This window comes from Urocampus carinirostris, chromosome 9 (assembly GCF_059441175.1).
Source record: "Urocampus carinirostris isolate Australia breed hairy pipefish chromosome 9, RoL_Ucar_1.0, whole genome shotgun sequence".
NCBI classification, from domain to species: Eukaryota; Metazoa; Chordata; class Actinopteri; order Syngnathiformes; family Syngnathidae; genus Urocampus; species Urocampus carinirostris.
The window spans coordinates 23,336,314-23,362,540 of NC_142357.1; the positions used below are offsets into that span (position 1 = coordinate 23,336,314).

At 38.3% G+C, this 26,227-nt stretch overlaps 1 protein-coding gene across 4 annotated transcripts; it reads left to right on the forward strand.

The window, feature by feature from the left end:
* Window positions 1–3,949: 3,949 nt before the first annotated feature.
* Window positions 3,950–25,658, forward strand: ocrl (OCRL inositol polyphosphate-5-phosphatase). 4 transcript variants are annotated; one of them, XM_088343284.1, is made up of 24 exons: window positions 3,950–4,339; window positions 6,094–6,173; window positions 8,194–8,285; window positions 8,497–8,535; window positions 8,846–8,959; window positions 10,752–10,952; window positions 11,032–11,272; window positions 11,342–11,515; window positions 12,197–12,298; window positions 12,398–12,512; window positions 12,571–12,687; window positions 12,760–12,941; window positions 13,732–13,843; window positions 13,932–14,041; window positions 14,252–14,387; window positions 15,342–15,452; window positions 16,898–17,063; window positions 17,295–17,530; window positions 18,070–18,093; window positions 18,339–18,458; window positions 19,159–19,243; window positions 19,999–20,126; window positions 22,717–22,828; window positions 24,187–25,658. In XM_088343284.1, the coding sequence occupies exons 1-24, from the start codon at window positions 4,298–4,300 to the stop codon at window positions 24,309–24,311; spliced, it is 2,964 nt and encodes a 987-aa protein (XP_088199410.1). In that variant the 5' UTR covers window positions 3,950–4,297; the 3' UTR covers window positions 24,312–25,658. The 4 variants fall into 4 exon arrangements, with proteins under 4 accessions (XP_088199410.1, XP_088199412.1, XP_088199413.1 ...); XM_088343286.1 differs by having other exon boundaries at window positions 11,345–11,515; XM_088343287.1 differs by lacking the exon at window positions 18,070–18,093.
* The last annotated feature ends 569 nt before the right edge of the window (window positions 25,659–26,227 follow it).

The following is a 26,227-nucleotide window of genomic DNA, read 5'->3' on the forward strand; positions in this document are numbered from 1 at the left end:
GGATATACTGTATGTACCGCCAATAGGAGGCTAGAGTCAAGAACACATTCCCATTCTTGCATTCTTGACTCTTCCTGGGAGATTGATACAGATGAGGGCATTCCCAGCCCCCTCGCTCAACCCAACCGATGTCTCAACACCTGTCGTTGGGAGCCATTAGGTGACTAAACATCACAATTCTAAAGCCAAGCAACTGTTGCCGGTGTTGTAAGTTTCTAAGTCAGTGTTTTTCAACCAGTGCGCCATGGGCTTGTCTAGTGTGCCGCAGGAAATTTCCCAATATTATCTTTCCATAAAAAAGGATGCCATTGTTCAGTAGAGTAATCCCTCAGTTATCGCGGTTTATGGGGACCAAAACCACCCGCAAAAAGTGAAAATCCGCGAAGTAGCGGCGCCACTTCAAAAATGCTTAAAAATATATATATATGTATATTTATTTATTTTTTTTCTATTTTTTTAAAAATTATTATTATTTTTTGGACCTGCGAAGCTCTGAACCCGTGAACGTGGAACCACGAAGTAGCGACACCCTTTCAAAAATGCTTACGAAAAAAAAAAAAAAAAAAAGTTTGATTATTTATTTCTTTATTATTATTTTTTAGACCTGCGAAGCTCTGAACCCGCAAACGTGGAACCTCGAAGTAGCGAGGTCCCATTGTATATTTCTTCTTATTCCAGTGGTCGGCCAAAAACCTTTGACATTCATCTACCTGGCAGCAGTTTCCTATCCTTTTACCCTTTATATATTGATTATGAGGTAGACAGGGGAAATGCTATTTATAACTTATTTTGTTTGATGAAGCTGTTTAAGATTGTACTCCAATAGAAATTATACAATTAAGCAGTGTAAAAATATTGCTTTTAATTGTACTCATTTGGATTGATGATTTCTTATTTAAAAAAAAAAAAACGAAAAAGTTAATGTAGAAAAATAAAAAGTCGCCCTGGCAGATCTTATTGCTCATTTTAAGTATTATTTTTGTACTATTATTTTTTAGAAAAAGAAATTAACTATGTAGTAAAACTAATAAAAGTGATCAATCTAGTAAAATCCCAAATTACTGTAAAATTATTAACCAAAATAAATAACCTGTATTACCTCCAGATCCACAGGGACCGGAAACATCGACAAAAATGTCACACTGTCAATTTAGGCGACATGATCATTTAAACATTAAAATTAGAAAATAGGTAATCAATATCTTAACATTTTCGACAGAGAGTGTGCCTCAAGATTTTTTTCGACTAAAAAAGTGTGCCTCGGCTCAAAAAAGCTTGAGAAACGCTGCTCTAAGTTATGACTCGGCCGAGGCTCGAACAAGCGGCCTACCCGCCAGGCCACCTAGCTGGTTCAGCAACTGGATAATGACAACCGGAACAAAATCGGATTTAACACAAACACCCAGAAGCAGAATTATTTCACAGCATTTTTCAACACAAAGCTTGGGAAAAAAAAATGTACAAACACCTCTCAATGAACACATCTGTTTTTAGCCTGGTATTACATTTCAAACACTAACTTATTCGTTAAACAATAGATAGATAGATAGATAGATAGATAGATAGATAGATAGATAGATAGATAGATAGATAGATAGATAGATAGATAGATAGATAGATAGATAGATAGATAGATAGATAGATAGATAGATAGATAGATAGATAGATAGATAGATAGATAGATAGATAGATAGATAGATAGATAGATAGATAGATAGATAGATAGATAGATAGATAGATAGATAGATACTTTATTCATCCCCTAAGGGAAATTCACATTTCCAGCAGCATCCCTGAGCTGAGAACAGTACAATAATAAAGCCAAAAGAATACAATATACAAATACCCAGTGTGATAGAATAGAATAGAATACAATAGAATATACCTTTATTATCATTCTTACAAAATTGGTTAACATATTGTGACAACGAAATTGGGCATGTCGTAAGGATAACACGGCTCCTTTCTAAAATAAAGAGGAAATCTAATAGTGAAGTTCTTATATTCAAATGCAGAGTTGATATTTGCTACATGAGATTAAATCTTCGTGAAGGAAACACATATTGAGGAAAATACCCTAAATTATCGTTTTATAAATAAATCTTAGATGAATGAAACATAATTGAATTAGACCCTAGCACTCCAGCTAAGGCACACTTTTTATGACATCAATTTACTAGTTCCGCCCCCCGAAACAGTCTGTTTTCCCACCATGTGGCCCCCGGGCTAGAATACATTTGACACCTCTGCCTTGGATTATCTTCATTCATTGTTTTAGCATGCACCGGGAATCATTCTGTATTTGTTTTCACTTTATGTTACTTCTCCTTACTCTTTATTTCATTCAAGCTTAGTGAATGGTGAATTTTTTTTTTTTTGAAGTGATTTTGGGCCACCTTTGCTAAAATTTAATATATTGGTATCAGGACCAGACCAGAAACAGGACCCACTTGCGTGACGTTTACCACAAGTTTTATTGAAAGAAAGAGAAAGGGTTACACCCACAATCCGGGATCCCCCGAGGCGAGCGATGGCGGTGTCGGGGACAGAAAAAACGGGTCGGTAGCCGGGACAGTAGTACAAAAAAACGTGCTCGGGGTCGGGAGCGAGTCGAAAGCCAGAATAGGAGAGAAGACGTAGTCGGGGACAAAAAGAGGTCAAAAGCCGGGACGGGAGAGCAGACGTGGTCATGATTAAAAAAACGGGTCGAAGCCAGGGACAGACGGGAGCAAAAACGGGACAGGTGGGAGTCAGGGTCGAAAGAGGCTTACCTAGTGTCTACTGAGGTTCGCAGACGGATTGACAAAAGGGGACAGACAGGACTGGGTACAAATACTGATCGGGAGCCAATCAGAACCCGCGGCAGTTGGCACCAAAGGAGCGGGCACAGCTGAGTCACATAAGTACTCATGACAATTGACTTCCGATAATGCTCTTTAATTTAATGTTTATGTAACGGAGATTTTTATATCAAGGAAATTTGTCATTTGTGCCAGTTGAAGATTAAAATTTACTGACAGAGACATAAAAAAACATACAAAAATTCCACTGCAACGTTGCATTCATGTTACAATCGAACTGTACAAAAAAAATCCAAATTACAAGAGAATATAAATAAACAAATATGCCAGTGGTGGACCAAAAGGTTAAACGAAAATACCAAAATGATTACAAATGTTTTTAGCTTTAATTAACTTCTGGTTGCGGGAAAGCCTAATGGACAAAATGGATTTTCTTAATTCAAATTGACCAGCAATGAAAGGGATTTTTCTACCTAAAATTTTGCACTTGTGAATATAGAATTTAGCTCTGTTTATAAAAAACAAAGCTGCTTTTAGCCCTTTTTGTATCCCTTAACCACTAGGGTAGTAGGGGCACCATATCCTGTGTGTCTTGGGCAAGTAAATCCTGGTAGCACCCATCCCTCCCCAGCAGGGTTGAGTAGGGTTACTTTAACTTGATTACTTTCAATTACTTTTGGATTACTCCAATACCAAATATGCTAATAAAAGACAAAATAAACTAAATATGAATAAAATGACTACATTTTGTGCAGGCTTGGGGAGTAACGGAATACATGGAACGGCAAAAATGATGTTGGCAAGCTGTTTGGATTTATTTACATTTTGTTTCTGTCGCATTTGATATTAGTTTTGCCGGAATTCAAAGTGATCAAAGCCAGTAGAGAAAGCTTACCACGTGTTGTGAGTCATCATTTTATTCATATTCAGTTTCTTTTGTCTTTTATTAGCATATTTGGTATTGGAGTAATCCAAAAGTAATTGAAAGTAATCCAGTTAAAGTAACCCTACCTAACCCTGCTCCCCAGGCCAACAAAGGTTTCCAACTTTTAAAATTAGGAACTATGAATAAGAACACAGCTGTTTTGCCTCCTGAACGCAAGGGGGGGCTAACCACTTTTCAAGATTGTCTTGTAGCCGAAAACAGAACCATGGAAAAAGAAACAGCAGCGCAACTCTCTCCGGATTACCAATTTGCGCTCTAATATGAGCCACGCTGAATTATTTACCTAAAAGAAACTAAAAACAAACCGGAAATTTTCTTTTTTTTTGACGTGAACCAAAAATTCGAAGGTTTGTTGAATGTCCGAAGCCGTTCACCGGATACATTGGCGACCAACTACCGTGCTGCTTTCACCCGGAAGGCCGCCGCCGCTTGCGGTCGTCTTCCTCGCACCGGGCGGGGATTTAACTTTCTCTCTGCCGGATTTATGGACGGAGCCGACAAGTAGCCAACTACACACCCCCGAGATAAAACGCGTCTCTCCTTGGTAAGGATGGATTCGTCCTTGGGGATTGGCGGCGAGGAATGCTTGGCAATATCCTTATTTAAAAGTGGGGAAAAACGGAGAAGAAAAATCCAAGCCTTAAATGTGATGAATTAGCATGTTGGCTAACATAGCATGTATTCTTAGGCTGTTTACTTTAAAGATATTTGAACAATATGAGATGTGATAGTCATACATTATTAATTAATATTTTGCTTGTCTGTTATTTCTTAAGCATGGGGCTGTCAACCAAAACAATGATTAACTCAAGTTATTAGGTACTGAATCAGGACTGATCGTACAATCAACTTAGGCTCATTGTAATTTAAGTGTGTTTATAAACCTTAAAGTGGCAGTGTGTATTATTTAGTGTCTCCCAGTAGTCTATCCATCCATCCATTATCTGCACCGCTTATCCTCAGTAGGGTCGCAGGGGTGCTGGAGCCCATCCCAGTTATCTTCGGGCAGTGGGCAGGGGAAACCCTGAACTGGTTGCCAGTCAGTCGCATGGCACTGAGAAAGACAACTCACTTGCCCATTCACAGCTAGAGGGAATTTGAAGCGGCCATTTAACCTGACATGCATGATTTTGGAATGTCCGAGGAAATCGGGGTGCACTAAGGAAACCTACGCAAGCACGGATAGAACATGCAAACTCCGCATAGGAAGGCTGGTAGCTGGCCTCAAACCCGTGACCTCAGATCTGTGCCGCTGACATGCTAACCACTCATCTGCCATGCCGCCTGCCTTCTAATAGTAATATACCTAAAAAATTAAATCAATTTTTTATTTAAATACTGAGCAGAAAATTATAAACTATTGTACAACATACCTGTCAACCTCAGCAAATCCATCCTATCAACGTAATGAGCACCCCTAATTTCCATCCATCCATTAGCTGTACCGCTTATCCTTATTACTGTCGGAGGGGGGTTGCTGGAGCCCATCCTAGCCATCTTCTGGCAGTGGGCAGGGGACACCCTGGACTGGTTGCCAGCACATCGCAGGGCACACAGAGACAAACAATTCACTCGCTCATTGCATGCAAACTCCGCACAGGAAGGCTGGTAGCTGGATTTGAACCCATTGTATTCTCCTTTGTGCCTTTTTGCGTTCATTTTCGGTTGCACCAAACTTTACAGCAACATCTAATAATGCACACTGTCCCTTTAAAGGTTGTCTCTGATGAGGCTTGACAGGCTTGTTTTAGGTTTTGTAAAATTTTACTGCCACTGTCATTGCACAATTTTATATTCACATACAACTTGTGCCAGTTTACAAGCACTATGTTGTAAATATTACCTATCCAAATATGATTTTGTATCCTATATATAAGATGTATAAATCTCGTTGTACATACTTTTAAATTATGTTTTATCAATGAATTAAAAACAAAATGCAATTTAGCCTTGGATGACAGTCGGTGCAGTTTGTCAGCTCATATTTCTCCAAAAATTGTTTTTATTGCATTCTCTTTATGATTTCCTGCATTGTTTTGAATGATAGCCCCACGGTTAAGAAATCTCCTTAGATATTATTGAAAATTCATACTTGAATCACTTGAAAATACCTTCCACTAACGTATTCATCGACTGATGTGTTTCACACAAATATCACTGTTCATTTTTAAATTTTCCTTTTGTTTTTTAGAAGCATGGCTTCTTGTGACCACACCGTAACAATGCATTCCAAATCCAAAAGACATGTTATCTTTTTGAAATAGCAGCAACTAAAGTACTACTAAGGATCTCTACATATTAGAATTTCTTGTTCATACACAACAATTCCTTAATTGTGCTGCTCACACTGTAAGAGGTCTGGAACTGAGAGCTGGCCAGAAGGAGCCCAGGCTGCTGTCACTAATTGAACGTGGTGGACACTTTGTGTAAGTAACCTATAAACTAGAAAACTTTGAGTAATATGTTACAAACGCTTGGGACAGTCCACATGGAAGGTTTATTATGGATCAACCTCAAATCAGTTGACTTTGGACGAGAGGCAAGCTATACACTTATGTTCAAAATTTGAACCACGCGATGATTTTGAGCATTTTTAGCAGTGAGCTGGTACAACTAAGGAAATGGAAAGATTGTACATTCTGCAACATCGTTACATCATGGCAAAATCAAATCACTCCTAGTCCATCAGCTTGACACTTCCGTCAGGCGGCTTCTGTCATGAAGGTGTGGCCATTAGAGAGGATTAAAAAAAATAGTAAAGCATGTCTTTTATTGTTGTTTTCTTCCTTGTCTTCATAACATATCCCTATCTGCATCACAAATTGTTATTTAAAATGGAGACTTTTCATGCTACAGTATTTATTTTTAGTATTTATTCCTTTTACTGTATGGGCTTGTAACTTGTTTATCTTGCTAGTAAGTCCTTTTATTAAAACAGTCAAAAGTTCTAAGTTCTATTGTGCAGTGGTAGGTCTGGCGAACAGAAATTAAATTGGGCATAGGAGTTTACTAAATATTAAATCGGGTGTAAAGTCAATTTTCTTTCAAGACTGAGCTAAAAATTGCTCCGGGATATACATGCTTCTTCAACTCTTCTTCAACCTGAGAATAAAATGCCGGCTTACTCAAGACAAAGGTGCGATACACTACACTAGGTTTCCTTTTCTTTCATTAAAAAAAAATATTGTTGGTTTTACCTGTTAAGCTCTTCTCATTAAATAGTTTTGCTTTTGCATGTTTGATTTTTAGCTTAAATGTGCATGACTTTTAAAATTTACCAGGTTCTCTCATTCTAGCATGCAGCACAAAACAATTATTTCGCGCCAGTTACCAGATACCTTTTCTCATTATCTGGAATTCCTGAACTTTGTAATGAAACCCACATGGGAACACAAGCTCTGTGCCCATCTTATTAGATGGCGCCACTGTAGGGAGAAACTGACCCAGCGGGAGCTTTTTTCTTCTTACTGTGCCTAATTAAAGAGTAAAAAATATATATGCTGACTCAAGAAGGTAGTACAGTGCATTCTACTCCGTTACAAAGCAATACTTTGGAAGTACAAGAGTTTAGTACAAGTTTAAATGGTTCCAATATTAAAGTCTGCAAAATTGGCAAATTCTCACGGCTTCAAACTCAACTTTCATCACATACTCATGCAATTCAATTAGTAGTGAGTGTTTTTCCTCTTTTGGTGTGAAAGTGAATTTGTCTCTGTGCTGTGATTGGTTGCGGACCTATTCAGAGTGTAACACCTTCTCTTGCCCAAAGTCCCCACGGATCTCATATTCGAATTGCGATATTTCTTTATTGAATAAAACAACCTTCCATGTTATTTTTGATGAAGGGGTTGGCCATTTTTTGAGGATTACTTTAATATAAACCTTTACCTTTAGAATAACCGTAATTGCAATTGTTTAGATTTGTGTGGAAATACCATTTGCATGAAGACTTTAGGCCAAAGAGACTTGAATGTTCGTACAAAAATACAACAGTGTAAAAAAAATAGCTGCATTATAGAACCAGGATGTAGAGGCACAAACTTGCACTGAACTTTAAAAAGTTCGGGTCTGTGTGGTAATGTTGAAACGGACACAGTTAAGATGCTTTGTGTAGATGCTTATCATTACCTTATAATGACCATGAGTTTATTTTCTATTGATTATTTCTCCATAAAACACCATTGCATGTAGGCAAGATTATTTTATTTTTATGTTTTATATGTTACATATTTTCAATCTAAGTAACTCCTCTGTGTGACCAACTAAACAGTCAACTACTCTCTGTCTCTGCTAATATTCCAAAGTGCTCTGCATGAGAATGGAATGAGAACTCATTGCTGTGGCTGTGTTTGCATGATGAACAAATAATTTAATTGAAATATCCATAAATCAGGCAAGCAATTAAAGGAGCTATATTAAGCAGGATTGTGTTCTTTTGGCGAGCAGACTTGGTGTGCTGGCAACCCCTGATGCTGTCGTGGCTCGTCCTGTGGCTCAGCTCTCCATACCCATTAATGGAAAATTTGAAATTGTAAAAGGTAAGCTGCTGAGTTCTTGTTCGTATACATACTGACTGATTGCTTGGTAATTGAGCAATTCAATTGGTGACTGTGCTAAAATATGAGGTTTTGGTTTGCAGACCAATTCTAAAAATGAAAACGACAAGAAATAGTCTCCAGTTTGGCTTATCCATTGTAACTTTTTCCATAAGACCCGCTTTTTAATGCTGTAAAATATTTGTCACTGCAGAAGGAGAGGAGGCTTTTCTCATTGACTTCTCTCTAGTGTGTGAGTATGTCTAGTTTATTTTTAGCTAACAAAACATTTTTAATACCACGGCTGTCAGTGTAAAATAGTGGAAACAAAGCAAACTCCTTGTCATTTCTTTTACAGCTCAACTTAACTGCAGTTTTGGGGATTGTAGCGTTTATGTCTTTATCTAGTACTAGTCACGTGGCAAGCATTTCCGGGGCTTACTGAAAGAATTCTGAATGGGCATACTGTGGAATCAGTATACTTTGTTATTCTAAAAGTCTGTTTTTGGAGGCAATTCTAACTGGGTTCCTTTCTGTTTTGTGTGTTGCCCAACCGAATTTAGCTGGACTAAAGGTTCGAATAAAAGGCGACAAAGCCCCAGAACTTTTGTTAGAGCTCCAGGATGATGAACGCACGCAGACGTTCCTCACTCAGGTTTTAAGCGCTCAACAACAAGGTAGGTGAGCAAGTGTTTTAAGTGGTTGGATTATGTATTGTTATTACTAACTATTTACCTATCTCATTGATTAACTGAGGCTGTATTTATGATCTCCCTTGTTCCTGTTTCCAAAATGTATTTGTGTCATTTTTCAAAACCTATTGACTTAAATAAACCTGCAGATCATTAAAGCTGCAGTTTCCCTTTTGTGGTGACTAATTTAGATAGAGAAGCTTTCAGGTTAGAATATAAACCCTTTAAACTGTATTTTCACTTGTATAAGGCGCACCGAAAAACCATAAATTTGCCAGTAATCAAACCTAAACCGCAGTGGTGAGAGTCCCAACACTTAAGTATTAGACCACCAATGATACATATGACAAATAAAAATGCATTCGATTTTATCTCACTAAGAAACTATTTTTACTCACGTTGCCAGAAACGAATGTTAAAGAATAAATAAAACAGAAATTTTGTTCTGAAAGATATAAATAGGAGGCTCACAAGAACGAAAGTTTCCTCAGACTCCTGCGGAAGAAAATTCTCCCCGGTCCCTTTTTATAACTTTGGAATTTATTGTTTTTTATGCTGCTGCTATTTTTTTTCTTCTTTAACATGAACCTACATTAAACCGATACAAATGTCCAAAACAAGAAAAGCAGACGACATGGACTCGATAAATTCAGATATAAATGAGGGATTTAAATGGATGGATTAAAAAAGGGAGAACAACGCTGAGAAAATTGAGAAAATGCTGAACAAACTGATGGAAACAAAACAGGAGATTGAGGATTTGCGGAAATAAATGACAGTTTAAGGAAGACTTCGTGTGACTTAAGAACTTAAAAAAAGTAAAAACAGAAAACAAACTTGAGAGGATCACAGTGGAAATTGAGCCAATATCGACACAATATCAAAGAAAATAAACGCCCCCCCTGGCCCAACATGGAACTTGCTTCCACTTCATCTGTTTTACGGTCAATGGTTTGCTTGCGCCTTATAATCTGGGCTGCCATACATTTTTGAAAATACTTAATTCATTTTTTTAAAGGACAGATAATCTACTTTTTTTGTTTTTGATTGGCCGGTTCAATTTTCCAACCAATCAAAAAGTGCAATGTGCACTTGATTGCTGGTTGAATAGCTAATGATGCTCTGTAAATCCCAAGGTCAGACAATGATTGGCTACAGTCTAAGGACACTGATTAAAAATGGTTAGTTGCAGAGATACTTCTAAAATTGTATATTTAAAACTTTGTTATCTGCGATAACTCCCGTTCATGACCTCAATTTGGTGAGTACAATATGTCAAGGTTGCAATTTTTTTTTTTTTTTTTTGCATAACGCAAATGGGTTGTACAAGCTTACAGGAAGATGTGATGACTCACATCAGTTTGATGAGGTTTGTCTATTTCCTTTGCAAATTCATCAGAAAAGCTACAAGGGGTGACTTCCTTTTCAGTTTGATCTTAAGTTATTTGCACTACTGCACAACTGCATTGTAAACGTCCTTGACTCACTTCATAAGGAATGTTGGAAGTATGCCAGTATTACGCATTACACTACAACAAAATGAATCTACTTGTGTAAAAAACACTTCATATCTTTTTTAATGGCTCTCCCTGTTTCTTGCAATATGTACAAATTGCTTTCCTCCTAAATTTATAGTGTAGGACAAAATAAGCATTGGTAGTAATTCATGTTTCCTGAAGTAGCTTGAAACAATATCAGGAAAGATGTGCTTTAAGGGCATGCAAATATAAACATTTGTCATGCTTACCCTTGCACATCTTTGTTTCCTTTGCTACAGTTCAACTGAATCCCACCAGGCCTGCCGCGATGGATTCCCTTACTCAAAAATCTTCAAGAGAAGGTCAAGTCCCGAATCCACCTGGCAGAGGACATAAGACTGGCAACGGTGTGGACGCAGGAGTCAACACGCATGCTTTGACTAGTGCACTACCTCCCACCCTCAACAGCAACACAACTTCAGAGAACACTAATGCATGTGGTAAATACTCAAGAATGACGTGCAACTTATTATTGAAATGCTAAAATTATACTTTATGTATATTTATACAAAAATCCAGCCCAGTCTTTGGTGTCAGACTTCGGCTTTGAAGACAACTTTAATCACATTTTGAAAGTGGAGGAAAAGAAAAACCATCAGAACAGGATAGTTGCCTCCAGGGATCCTCCTCCAGTTCCTCCTCTCCCTCCCCGAAAAGCCTCGGTCACTCCAACTTATCAGCTGCCCCCTGCCCCTCTCAATAAAGAGAGAGTGGTCTCCTCTCTTGCCAAAGACAACTACACTGCCAATACTAGACCAGAGTGAGTTACCTTGTGTTTGTAGATTGTGGAAAATGCTTAAAAATGACTTATTTTTTGCAAATCCTGCAGTAGTTTCAGGTCAAGCTTCGATCGAGTAGACAGGCCTCCGTCTTGGTGTGAAAGTCCCACCACAAACACGATGAGACAGGCCATGTTTTCCACGCAGGCGGGACAAAGAGAATATCTCATCAAACATCGTCTAGGAAGGAAAGAAAACGAATATGTAGACATCCAGAACTTTAGGTACATGTGTTTCTTATTATGTGATCCTTCTGAGGATTGGTGGCATCGTTATATTAATGAAGAAAAATCCTATGTTAAAAAACATTTTGAACTCCCATACACCATCAAAATATACCTTCTAAAAGTTAAAATACCGCATTTTGTTCATGTATAAGGCACTTTTTCTTTTTACCTAAAATAAAAAGAACTCAATGGGTGTGCATTATACACAGTTTTATGATTGATCAGCTGAAAAATATTGCTCACCACAATCTCAATTAATGAATGCAACGCAACTCAAATTCAGCGGTGAAAGCATCGAATTTAGCGTCGAAAAATTAGGGGTGCGTGTTGTACACGAATTACAGAAAATACCGTATATGAAAAAAAATACTGTTTACTGGATTGGTTGTTTTTCAATACTATTCTGATTAATTTGGCTGAATATGCACTGATTTAAAACAGGCTCACAATTTGTTAGTTACTCTGAGCCAAGCTTGAATTTTGACTCATTTTGGGGGTTTTCTTTTTAAAATGTAGTTTTGTCAACTTTTGCATTGGAATACGTGACAAATCAACAACGTGCCCATTGGGATTACCACAAGGCAGTTGTCCATTTTTTATGTTCAAAACCGGTTGACAATGTATTTCTTCCGTCACATTCCCTGAAGTGCATATGAATACTCCCTATTGTTTCTGTAGGTTTTTCAGTGGGACGTGGAATGTGAATGGGCAGTCTCCAGACAGCAGCCTCGAGTCATGGCTTTCTTGTGACACTGAACCTCCTGATATGTATGCCGTGGGGTCAGTGATGATTGTTTTGGGGTTTTTTACCCTCTCTCAACCAACTTAACTTTTCATATCTCTTTATTGTTAGCGTGCATTAAATACTTCTGTTTTTAGATTTCAAGAGTTGGACCTCAGCACTGAAGCTTTCTTTTACATGGACTCTTCCAAAGAGCAATTGTGGGTAGAGGCAGTTGAGAGAGGTCTACACCCAAAAGCGCAGTACAAGAGGGTGAGTGGATAAGCAATTTTGCTGATGTTTCCTTCATTAACAATCATATTTTTGACAGGTCCGAATCATTAGGTTAGTCGGGATGATGCTGGTGGTCTATGTCAATAAAATACACAAGAAACATATTACAGAAGTAGCGGCAGAACATGTTGGCACCGGAATAATGGGAAAAATGGTTAGTAAATCAACTTTAAAACTGCAGGATTGTTTCGCTTCTGTAGTTCAACTAGGTATTGTGTCTTGTTAGGGGAACAAAGGTGGTGTGGCGGTGAGGTTTGTGTTCCACAACACAAGCTTCTGCATCGTCAACTCTCATCTCGCGGCGCATGTGGAGGATTTTGAGCGTCGCAACCAGGACTACAAAGACATTTGTGCCCGCATGACTTTCCACCTACTAGACCACCCCCCTCTTAGTATCCACAAGCACGAGTTAGTCCTCATTTTATTTATTTTACACTACAATAATTGCTTCCTGTATCACAGTTTACTTGTAGCGGTTTTGCAGATTGTGTTCTGCATTCTGTTTGGCTAAACAGTTGTCCTGCCTCTTTGTCTGACTGCGCGTCAATGACGTTGCGGTCTGAGTTGTACACATACGTAAAACGGCTTGACCAACCTACATTGTGTCTATGCAAATCTTTTTCATTTTCAAGTTTCTCTAAAAGCTGTCATGTCAACAAAACAATCTGCACCCATAAAAGCAGCAAAAGCCAGAGAAAGATACTTTCTATCGCCAACAAACTTTTCCATCCGCTAAACTATTGGATCGCTGGCGCTTTTTCATTATGGAAAAATATATAATTTCTGTAGGACAGAAGCCGATGGTGGCAAAGTGTCATGTAAGTGTCCTTAATCCACGAATGCAAAAAAAACGTAAGATTATTTTTAAAATTGTGATTTGACGGCACAGAAGTTATTTGTTAAACAAATATTTGAGCGCTTAAAAATTGCTTAGTTATTGAGTAATAAAGGTTTTTACTTTGCGTGCTTTGACAATCACGAGATGTTTTTGAACAGCAACACTTGTGAAAAACAGGGATTACTATTTTTAAATTTGTTACCATTTGCATTTTACATTACTACATATAAATAGAAATTCGGTCATGCTAACGGATATAAACTATGCAGACATTATGCAAAAACTGTTTTATTTCAGTGAATGTTTTTTTCTTTTTGCCTTAACTCCTATTGATACTGAGATGGTATTTGTTTGCCGTAGTGTGGTAATCTGGTTTGGCGATTTAAACTATCGCCTCTTCATGTATGATGCTTCTGAGGTCAAGCATCTCATTGCCCATAATGAGCTGAAGAAGCTTCAGGAGTTTGATCAGGTAAGAGTGCCTTCAACAACAACAATCATTGAATGATTTTACAGATATTTTATCATATTTTTGCTGTTTGTTCCTTTTTGGTATGCAGCTAAACATTCAGAGGCAGACAAATCGGGCCTTCACTGACTTCATGGAAGGCGAGATAAACTTTATCCCAACTTATAAATATGACTCCAAAACAGACAGATGGGACTCAAGGTAAAATCCTACTTCAAATTCTAACTGAGGTTTCCATGTACAGTATAGGTTTTGTACGATACCTAAGCCTAGTTTCAAGACATTTTAAGTTGTTAAACGTTATCGTAAAGCAGACATTTCCTTTCTCTATCCAAGCCAAAATGCAGAGTAATCTTGTCCGTGCAGTACGAGTCAGCGATCCCTGAAAGTTTCTGCCTTCTTTTCCGTTAGCGGGAAGTGCCGCGTTCCAGCATGGTGTGACAGGATCCTGTGGCGGGGAAACAATGTCAAGCAGCTCAAGTATCGCAGTCACATGGAGCTGCATACAAGCGACCACAAGCCAGTCAGCGCCATCTTTAAGATAGGGGTAAGAAACAGACCAATCAAGACTTCTTTTCACCTGTTTGGGAATTAAAAGTCATACACAACAAATTCCTAAAAGTGTATATAGTTCTCAATGGGTTCGACTTCAGGACCCACCATCACACCCTGATCAACAAGATCAAGAACAAATTTCCATTTCTCAAACTTCTGGAATAAAAGGATTGTGCAGTCTGTAGATTATATTCACATTTTTCAAAAACTTAACACAATGACCAGCAAAACACAAATGACTTCAAGTAATAATATTCCCTTTTAAGCTCATTTAGCTGCATTTTTAACGAAATTTAAAGTGTTTCACTGCAGAGGCTTTGTCTTCGAAATAATAAAATCCATATCTCATATATTCAATTTGTGTTTGGCCATGCTTAACATGTGGAAACAAACTATCTGAATTTTTCTGTAGTGAGAAATGGCGGGTGCCAAATCACATTTGCAGGGAATTATCGCCAACTAGTATTAAGGAGTTTAAATGCCCCTCAGTTATTTGGTTCTTTTCTCAGTATTATTTTGCTAAGGCAAAAGCCCGCAACCCACTGAATACAGGGCCTCGACCCACTGGTTTATAATAATAATAAATAATAATTTCCTTTGTATTGTCATTCTGTGTAACAATGTACACAGAACGAAATATGACTCATTTCAACGTCTGAGGAGTGAAAAGAACACTTTCTTTAAAAAGTACATTAATATTCGTTAAATTCGTATTTTAATTGTAATTTCTAGAGCAAATTTTACTTTATAGCAACATTTCATCTAGAACTCAGTAAACAAATGTGTCAGAAGACTGTTGAATAAGGTGTATTTTCATACAAAACAATAAATGAGATTATGGTGGTATAAAAGACAAAAACGACGAATATTTTTACATTGATTGCATTGGATCTCACCGATGACTTTAAAATTGTGTTTAATTTTGTTTATTTATTTTGTCCAACAGGTGAAAGTGGTCAACGAGCAGCGGCACAAAAGAGTATTTGAGGAGATTGTCCGTGCTATGGACAGAAAGGAGAACGATTCCCTCCCCTCCGTGTCTCTGAGCAGGAGAGAGGTAAGAATATTTTCTATTTTTACTGAAAGCTTTACAGGGTGTTTGTTTCCCCAGGAACACACTTGAGTGTTTTTTTTCATTGCCCTTCAAGCATTCTCAGGCCTAAAGAGAGCTCTATAATCCGACCAGCATGCCCTACGCTAGGTTGATGCTGATATAACCTACCAGTTGATTGAGACTGAAATACCTCCAGTGGGAAACTTAATCTGGCTTCAAAAATAGCTTAGAACTAAGAGTGGGTATTATTTAGGAAATCCTGTTCAATTAACTTTTTTTTTTGTTTTTTTGTACTGCTCTGTCATCAACATTGCTCATGTTTTTTTAAACCGTTAGACCAGGGGTCGGCAAACTGTGACACACGCATTCACCTGAAATTTAGACATTTTCAGTTGCGCGCTGTGTTGTTTAGAGGCTTTACGCTCGCACCCCTCCTCCTCTGCTCCGTTTTTGAGCGCGTGCCTGTGCGGCGCGGAGGAGAGATCTGTGTTTTAACCCAGCCAACGAAACACAGGCGCACGATTAACAAATGAATCATGACGGCTCCTCCAGCGAAGATATGTCGTTCTTTTCAGCCAGCGTGGGCAAATGACTGGGGCTTTGTGCAAAAAAAATGACCATGCTGTTCGTGCATTATGCCTCGAGAGCGTTGTACCTCGCACATCATGGGTTAAACGTCAATATGTAACGAATCATGTACATGAATTCAAGGGTGAGTCTGACAAGGCGGAGACATTAAAACACGCTGTGTCCAGGTACGGCAAGCAAACACAGACCCTGAAAACCATTGTCACTCCTAAGAACGCCATTGCTCACTGCATAGCAAAGCACGGAAAATCTTTTACTTAGTTTGAATATATTAAAGAAGCGTTCTTTTCGAGTTAGGATGTTTTGTTTGGTGGCTTGCCTAACAAATACACAATCAAAAACAAGAATAAAACACATCCCCGTGTTAGCCAGAAGTGTTGAACGTCAAGAGGAGGGACTGGCAAAAAGCGTGTGTGTGCGTGTGTGTTTCAATTTGATATTTTCTGCAACAAGATTTCATTTGTGAATCCTATGGTAGCTGTCCATATCACTTTTTTATTGTAGTTCATTGTTGATGAAGAATGGTTGATACTTGTGGTCAAAAGTTGAAGTGATGGATGTCTACATGCCTTTCCACGCGTTGCTCACATTCATTTTTTAGTTTATTGATGAACAAGAATAGTGCTGGATATATAGGTCAGTTATACAATTTCAATGTCTATCCATGTTGTATATTTGGATTAGTGTAAAATGACAGCTCAGTTGGACATAAAAAAATGTTGTGCAAGTAATTAATCTTGGTGTGGCACACTGATTTACAAGGAAATTTGAAAGTGGCACTCCTCACCGAAAAGGTTGCTGTTCCCTGCTTTAGACAGTCACCTAACATTAATAGCATTCTTTCTGGCTTTCACCATCAGTTCACATTTGAAAATGTGAAGTTCCGGCAACTGGAGAGGGAGCGTTTGCTCATTAAGAATGACGGGCAGGTTCCTTGTCACTTTGCTTTCATCCCCAAACTCAATGACACACAGTACTGCAAGTCATGGCTGCGTGCTGAGCCCAGCGAGGGATTCTTGGAACCAAGTAATTTTTGACATTTTCTATATCAATTTCAAATGTATTATTTGTCATGTAGTGTTATACATGCTGTCATGTAAATTTTATTAGCTTTTATTTATCTGGCAACTATATTATGGCTCAGCAAGTATTTTAGTTTCCATTTAAGAGTTATAATAGAACATTGACAAGTTTGGTAACTTAACAGGGAATGTAAGGAGTGTATTTTTTGTGGTAGTAAATTAATTTTTTCTGCAGATGAGACCCTCGAGATCTACCTGGAGATCTACGTTAGTAAAGACTCTGTAACACTACTCAACTCTGGCGAGGACTGCATGGAGGATATCTTAGTGTTGCACTTGGACCGAGGCAAGGACTACTTTATCACGATTTCAGGCAACTACCTCCCTAGCTGCTTCGGCACCTCACTGGAGACCCTTTGCAGAATGAAGAAGCCTATTCGGGAGATCCCTATCACGAAACTCATCGACTTGGTGAGGGAAATTTGAACAGTGTGACTAGTCTCCAAACATTTTTTCCACAGCTTAGTTAGAAGGTTATGCAACATCTCTAGGCAAGATCTAATGGCTGGTCTTTGTACTGAGGCCCCTGCAAGGAACTAAAGACACGTGAAGATTTGTTCACTCGCTCTACGTGAACTCGGTCACACAATGAGTCTATTTTTATAGACTCTGAAATTCTTTAGCATGTATTTAAGTGAAGAAGGAAGTAGCTGTGACTTAGGGAATGAATAAGTGAGAGAACTAATTCCAGTGATAAGTCCTACTTGGCTATTTTGGATCAACTCCTAAATAGTGCTTTTATCACTCTTTGATTTCCCTCTTATCTCCAAATTTCCAGCTTTTGCGGGGATGCAATGTTTTATGCAGGCCAACATAAAGCGATTTTTTTTTTTTCTGATTCTGATCTTCGGTGCCATTTTCTTTCTTCCTTTACGTCCTTTGATCGCCTCTCCTTGCCTTGATCATTCCTTTCCAACTGCATTCTGGCTGTGGGCTGACTTCTCTTCCAGGGGGAGGACACTTTCACAGAAAAGGTAAACAATTATTACTGCTACTGGTTAAGATTTAGGACATAAACGGTGGGAATTTCTTTGTATGAACAAAAAAGTTTGCTGGAAGAACAAGTTCATGTAGGGGTTAGTGGGACAGTGCAACCGGCTGAAGGGATTTGATCTTATTTTCACCAGCACACATGAAAATGACTTTGTGACACACAACTTAGTTAGCATTAATAGCATGCATGCACTACTAATATAACTATTATTCTTACTGCTCACAGGAGAGATCCAAGATGAACTTCTTGTTGGTTGATGGTGGTGACACAGAAGACAAACCTCTAAAGATCCCTAAGGAGGTGTGGATTCTAGTCAACCGTCTCTTTACCAAGGCTTGCGATCAGGTAAGATGAAGGTTTGCACATAGTCCTATTTAAAGCGTCGAAACATTCACTTTTTATGGCAGTTGTACATAAAAAAATTACAATATACAATAGGCACCCGAGATACAGCCTTAATCTGTTCAGAGGAGGTTATCGGAAAGTGAAATTGCCTCGTAGCAGGGGATGGAAGCCTATGATAAATAGCAATCGCATTTTGAACCTTTTTGTTTCTCCCTTTAACATCGCTGCAAGCCTTGGGACCCATAGCTAATAAATACAGTACAAAAAATACAGTATTGCAGTGCCGACTCGCAATGTCTTTTAGAAGCACATGAGATTCTGAATTGAGTAAAGAGAGCAACATTTACTTTGGGAGGTAGTTGATGCCGTGATGTAAACTAAAAGAAGATCAGCATTTTATGACATCGACTAACAGCAGACAGGCATCTTTGAGTCGTAACTCTAACATTCATATGGTTGCATACTACCAAGTTGTAAATGTTGTAGTTTTTGGGGCACGGAAAATAAATTGTTGACGCATAGTGGGGAAGATGCCTTAAAGAAGGGGCAGAAAACCGTCTTATTCCACACTGTAATGTGAAAACGTTGTAAGACATGGACGTTGTCCTCAGTTATAAAATGGAACCTCTCATTATGTTTTACCAACAAGGGTGCATGTGTGCTACAGTGTTTGATTAACCTCCTTCTTCTGTTTTTTTAGGAGGACCTGTTCCAAACGCCAGGATTAAAGGAGGAACTGCAGAGTATCATTGACAGTCTTGATACCAGTATTCCAGATGTTATTCGTATCCTCACTTGTGAAGCTCTTTCTGCACCCCCCTATTATGTCAAACAGAAGATTAAACAGTCTTACCTGTTTAAAATTGTTTTTTGTAAACTTCAGTTCACACTCAAAATAAGGATAATAGACATCAATTGATTCGAACAAGGAGGACTAGGAGAGGTTCTTTCAGATAAAAGAATTCCATCCTGTCCCAAAGCCCTCCTCTGAGCACCTTCTTTTTATAAACTAAAAGTTACAACAAATAGATCAGCTATAAAGGGCATGGAAGAATAGCCACATGATTGGTCCATAGCAGCAATGAAGTAATAGTTAAATCAACAAACAACAGTGGACAATAATAGCCAATATAATAACTGGCATCTTGTAGAATCTATTTTTGCACTTGTCCAATATTAAAACAGAATTAGCTTATCAGCAATAGAAATAAAACCTTGAGAAAAAATAGATAAATAAAAAATGATATATTGCAATTAATGTGTTTAAAGAACTTTTAATGTGAATCCATCTTTACTCGTTGGATTCTCAACCCATAATGTTTAGTTCTTGTACGATCTCTTCTGAGAAAAGAAATGGTAATGCCTTTCATTTTTAGTATGCTTCTTATAATATGTGGTGAATATAAATGTAATTTAAAAGTAAAGAAGTTGTAATTTATAAGAAAAGGCCCATTGTTGAATATGGAATAAAACATTTGGTCAAATAAAATAAGAGACTAGAATGTACATATGTTTGTTCCTCTTTAACTCTTTCATCAAGCTGGTTGCAACCACTCGGTAGCCGAGGCACTTTTAATCTTCTTGGAGGCCTTACCGGAGCCAGTTGTCTGCTACGAACTCTATCAACGATGTCTGGACTGTGCCCACGACAGTCGCCTCTGCAAACAGGTGCATTACCCTCACTGCTTATTTAATCTTCCCATTGATTTTTGTCTACCCTGGTCATGACGTCCTGTGTTCAAAACTATGCCGATGCATACTGGGCTTTATTAGCCTAGATAGGAGTGTCTGGTATCCCTTGTCGGGCAAAGTGAACCTTTGGTTTTGTAAAAACTATCATTTTTGGTGTCAGGGAAAAATTCTACCTTCCAAAAGTTTGAATACTAATTCACTACGTTTAGTCTCGAAACTATCTGTTTATTGGTCCATGGTTTTCAGGCCGTTTTGTGTGGGGGGAGCTTCTCTTTCTGTTTTGGGTCCACCAACCTTTTTATGTCACATTTTGTGGTCTTGATCTCCTCAATCATTCCAAGCCAGTACAGACACTCGCCCTTTTCAAACATTTCTCCACACTTGGGTTGGGTTGGGTTAGGTTTGGTCTTGGTGTTGGTGGAGACAAAGTCATAATGTATCCAAGTTAACTCCACTGCCAGAAATTATATACTGCATAGAAGCTGACACCCTAAAACTGTTTTGAATAGCGACGTATGAAAAGAAATAGAAGAAAATGTGTACAGCAACCAATAGTAGTATATTTCTTTGTGCAAGCCAATCTTGAGATATTGCAAATGACCATTTGGCTAAATCACTCCATATCCATTTTGTCCCTGGGCTTAAACCACTTCAAGATCTCCATTTGTGGGTACTGCTGGTGTTTTGATCTGATGTTTGCACGTTTGGCCTTCGGTGAAATTTCCATCGGTGTATCCTTTTTTGATCGTCTAACATAGTTTTCATCTACACCAAACTTTCTTGCTGCTTCAAGGTCGCTTGTTCCTTCGTCAGCCTTTAAATCTTGTAGCTTAAAATTAGCAGTGTATGACAGATGTTTTTCCCCTGGTAAGGTGTACTGCAAAAGTAATTTTTACAAGTAAAATGATCAAAATTCAGCACACTTTTACCGTAAATTCTGTTGCTGCATATTTATGTTGAACCATTAGTTTGTTGTTCCTCTATAAGCTATGCCTCTTCTCACCCGCTGCCTACGGTTTGCTAAGAGTGACACACAACAAAATATGCGCATAAAAGCAGCCACTCAAGTCTCACAGAAAAGGCACAGCCAATCGCATTGGTCATATGGGTACATGCTTTAGCAGAGAAGATGATTTAACCCTTTCTGCGTTGCTAGGTGATTTAGATAGATCTTTTTTTTTTCGGGGATGATTACATAATATTGTTGAGGAATATATACCAATTGCTCGAATTAATAGGGACATGTCACCTTCGTCTGCCAAAACTACGACTTAGCTCCACTTCCAGGTGTGAGGAGTGGATTCTGTGGTCATGTCCACCCTTTGAGCATCTGGTTAAACAGCTGTGTCCCCTCACAATACCATACCATCCAAGAAACACGGTTTATCTTGGAAATTGTGGTAGTGACAATTGTCACAAGCAGGGATATGCTGCTTGCACACTCAGTAGAGCGTACTTACCAGAGAGCATCCAAGGAGAGTGTGAGACAGACATAGAGATTGTGAACATGGTCAGTTACCACTTTATGTCAGTAGAGAGGTTGAGTGCCATCAGGACTGCAGAGTATAGCGAACAGAATTCTGCTGGGGTGGATCAAGAGAAAAAAGGTCTTCTCCAGCCCTGAGTTAGACATTTTCAGTTTGTGTACTTATATGCAGGCATGAAAACTCTCAGCATTTGGCGGAATTAGCCGTTTTGAAGTCAAAAAGGGTTATCTACGTGAATTGTGTAGATCAGAGGGGAACCTTTTTTTTAGGGGAAAGGGACGGTATTTTGATTTTCCAGACGGTGAACCCATCGTTAGAGGTGGTGCATTGGAATTTAAATCAGTGTAGTAGTCCGCGCAGGAGTGAGTGGTTGCTTTTTTTATTTATTTTTTTATTTCATTGATCCTTTATAAAGGAATAACTTGGGAAATGGACCTAGACATACTCTATTACCGTTGTCAAATACTTCAACAATACCTTCTTTTCAAGTTTTTGCGTCACTCAAAAACAGCTGTATTATATACATCTAAATTCTGATGGCCATTTGACAAATATTCTTAATTGATATAGCAATAAAACATGTGCCCTGACACCAACAAATTGACTCTGTGAATGGCTATAAAATGACTTGAAATTATACCGTCAAGAGAGTTAAATGAAATGATAGTATTAGACAAATTTTCATTCAGGATAATTAAAATAATGCAACATATCAAGAAAGTCCACGGAAATGCACTAAAATTAGTTAATTTTTCACATGATCAATAGTCCAAGTGATGCATTATTGAGGATAACATTAGCCTAGTTGTTAGCCTGGTCTGGGGCAGGCTAGCTGTAGAAAATAAATCACTGTAGTACCTTAGCAGAGCTAAATTTAACCTGCTTTCATGCAGCCAATTTGAGGGCAAATCCCGCCAAAATTACAAACATATCCAGATGTAATCCCTTAGATTTTGTTGAGTTGTAGAGTATACCGGAACATATCTCCTCCACACCCTTCTCACCTTTATGTCTGACCCATTTAAATGCATGAAAGTGTGATGTAATCGACGCCTATACATGTATTTTATGATTCTCAGTTAATCTCCCAGTTGCCCCGTGCCCACCGTAATGTGTTCCGCTACTTGATGGGTTTCCTGAAGGAGCTTCTCAAGCACTCAAACAACAACAACCTCACAGCCAACCTCATTGGTAAGGCACACTAGTTTGCTTTATTTTTGGTTGCGGTAGCAAAGATTCTTCTTGCCATAGATTGAAATGAAATTAGAAACTTTAAAATGTGAAGTGAATTCATTAGTGTAAATGATTTTCTGTAAAAAAAAATCAATTTATTGAATCTGATTAGTCAATTCAAGTCAAGTCATGTTTATGTTCACAGTAAGCCTCAAAGGGCTGCACGATTTTGGAATAAAAAACCTAATGGGGATTTTTCTGACATGTACTGCAATTTCGATTTTCGAAAAGTGCATTGCTGTGCTTGTTTAGTTATTGGGGAAAACTTAAAACATAGTGTCATGCAAACTTACCTTGAGGTGATGTCCTTAGAGACTGAGAGTATATGACTCTAATTCTAAAAATAACTATAGAGCTACAAATTAAAACAAAATTGCAGTTGAATAAATAGTCTTTATTGTCATTATACCAAGGTACAACGAAATCGGAGGACTATTCCTTCCTTTCAGTGTAAGAAAGCTATTTAGGGAGCAGCTGGTAACCCCTTCAAGGTCTTTGTGATGATAAAAAGAGTCATCAATGAAGCGTTTTTTGAAGAGTAGTAGCTCCGAGTCATCCGTTTCATGGGTAATGGGTCTAGCTTTGGTGACTAGCCAGTTCGGCAGTGTTGGCTTAAGAGTTGATAGTCGAGCTGTCAGCTTTCCACTCCGACGCCGCCTCATTCAATTCCCGGACGCGATGAAAATCCAGTCAGCACCTGCTCTTAATCGGCTTTCCTTTGCGCTTTTTTGACTTAAAGTTTGATTTCATTAATGAATTTGTTTTCAATGTAACGAGCAGCTAAAGCTATGAGCTGTGGCGTTTGTTTTGGTGGCCATTTGTGCAAAGGCAGTTTGACTGACTGGCAGCTTACATCAGCCTATCACAGTCGCACACACACGTCCTGTAAACGTAACCTCACCTTTATTGGTTGGTGTCATTCAAACCTGCTTCTGATTGACCGGCTCTGTTAAACCACGAAATGTATCTATTCTTGTTGGCCTAACACATCATCACCCAAAAAAACAACTGGAACTATGAATCCTTGGAAAAAACATAGTGTGACGTCACATCGCGAAATTGATTAGATTTCAGTTAATTGTGCAGCCCTAACGCAGACTATTACAGACAATTATTACACCGTCCCCTGATCTAAAACCTTCATGAGGGAAAGGAAAAACACAAAACCTCAGAATGAGGGAAATGAAGAAACCTGGAGAAGGGGTCGCACATATTTTAATGTTTTTTATTAAAAAAATATATGAAAAACTTTTGTATTATCTTGGGAAGTTATTCAGCATTACTTGTATAGTGTTTTTATCTCCCCTACTTTTCAGCCACCCTTTTTGCCAGCCTACTTATTCGACCCCCACCCAGCACAGCGAACCGGCAGACCTCCCATGACCGGCAGAAAGCCATCGATTTTGTCTTGGGCTTCCTCATGTTGGGAGATGAAGATTAACTTACTCCACAGTGTCTCGATAGAAGCCAAAGGCAGATGTGCAATGCAAGTAGCCCTCCTTTCGTTTGACATCCGTCGGAAAGCATTCGCAAACTCTCCATTGCCTTTTTGGAGACTTCCCATCCCACCTCTTCTCACCTTCACCAAGTTGTCCTTCTTTAAAATACCATTGTGTGGATTTCCAAGCACTTTGGAGATATTTGAATGAGGCTATGCACTTTTTGATGACTTTAAGGACTTGTGCCTAAAAACGTGTCCTCCCAACTGAACCAAAATGACCACCTCTGAATACAATTGAATACGCACTTTAAAGTGCTTGTAAAAGTTTGATTGTTATGGTAGCATACAGTACCTCTACATGCGCATATATAGATAAGTTTTTGGGGGTACGGCACACATTCAGTCATTCATTTGCACCTACATTAGTTGAAGAAGACCACGTACTGTTTGCTACAAAACCGTCTTGTCTGTTTATTCCAACAAACTGAGATGAAGTTTTAAATAGGAATGTTCACAGTAACTTGACCATATTTTGTCACCTTTGGTGTGAGAGTTTTGGGAGCGTTACATCAAGTGTATAATCCTCTGGAGTTGTAAATTGTAAAAGTGTTTAAATTGATGTGCTAATGTGCTAAGAGACAACAGTCCAACCTGCTGTTTTCAAGCTTGTAAATACGTTTTGCATTTTCGGTGTGGCATCTATCATTGTTTGTCACCAAAGTGGTACTATCTACATTTGTGAATTTTTGTTTAACGTTTAATTTGACTTGTCCCACACGATTTTATCTTTATTGTATACCCATACAAATCCAAATTGGCATATATATAAACAGCATATCCTGGCACACATACACCGCTCGTATGCCGAGTCGTGAAACAGGATAACGGGCAATGAATGGCTTATCCCATTCAACACATTCATTTTGTTTTGTCCTGTGATTTATTTTATTTATATGGAAGCACATCATAGTACTGCTGACAATCATGCGTGAATGCTTAAAATGGCTTTTTCTTCTTGTTATTTTCTGTATTTTCTTTTTGTGCTGATTTTGAGCCGGAACAGTGTGCCGGCTCGGGAGAGACCAATCACCATCACCAATCCAACAATGTCTGTAATCGTGCCTCGTGAATCCATCTTTGTAATCTCATCAGAAATCAAAACCTTTGACTTGAGTGTTGTCCTGTGCTAGTGAGTAATGTGTATTTCTGGGAATTTATTGTGCAGCAACGTGGTCATCATCTGCTTATTGATGAAGGTACTCCAAGCAAACACTTTGCGTTCATTTTTACAGCTTATTTGGTACTTTTTAAATTATTTAACTAATAAAATGCTATTTCAATTGTTTAGTGGTTGCTCGATTACTCCTTTTTTAGACCTGTTTCTACTTTTGACATCATGCGTCGTTCTGATTGCAAGTTATCCAGTTTTCAAAGCAGGGGTGTCAAATGCAATTGACTTGGGGGCAGCCGGACCGAGTTGCTGCTTGAGGTTTGTTTTTTTACACAAGCTCTGATAGAAATCTTCGACTTTTCTCAAATATTTTTATATATATATATGTATGTGGAAAGAATAACTCCTGCCGTTCCGCCCTATATAAAAACTTTTTCAATTTGATACTCATGTTTAATTTTTAGATCGTATTAAGTATTAATATAAATATCAGTAACAAATGAATGCGTAGTTTGTTTGAGCTACGCTGACATGGAAGGTACAGTGTGTATGGTTTGACCACTAAATGTCACTGTATTGTGTTGAGCATTTGAAAATGAGTGCTGAAAAGCACAAAGAAGAATGCAAACTACCAAGACTTAAAGTGACCAAAAGGCAAAATGTTTGACTTTTTTTCCCCCACTGGCCTTTTTGCAGGGATAGAAAAAATGACGTTCATTAAAAAAGGAAACAAATGTTTGAAAAG

Excerpts from the sequence above, each read along its gene's own strand:
- ocrl (XM_088343284.1), top strand. The coding sequence starts at position 4,298 with ATGGATTCGTCCTTGGGGATTGGCGGCGAGGAATGCTTGGCA. Across the intron at positions 8,286-8,496 it reads AAAATTTGAAATTGTAAAAG|AAGGAGAGGAGGCTTTTCTC; the intron begins GTAAGCTGCTGA and ends TTGTCACTGCAG. Across the intron at positions 8,960-10,751 it reads TTTAAGCGCTCAACAACAAG|TTCAACTGAATCCCACCAGG; the intron begins GTAGGTGAGCAA and ends CCTTTGCTACAG.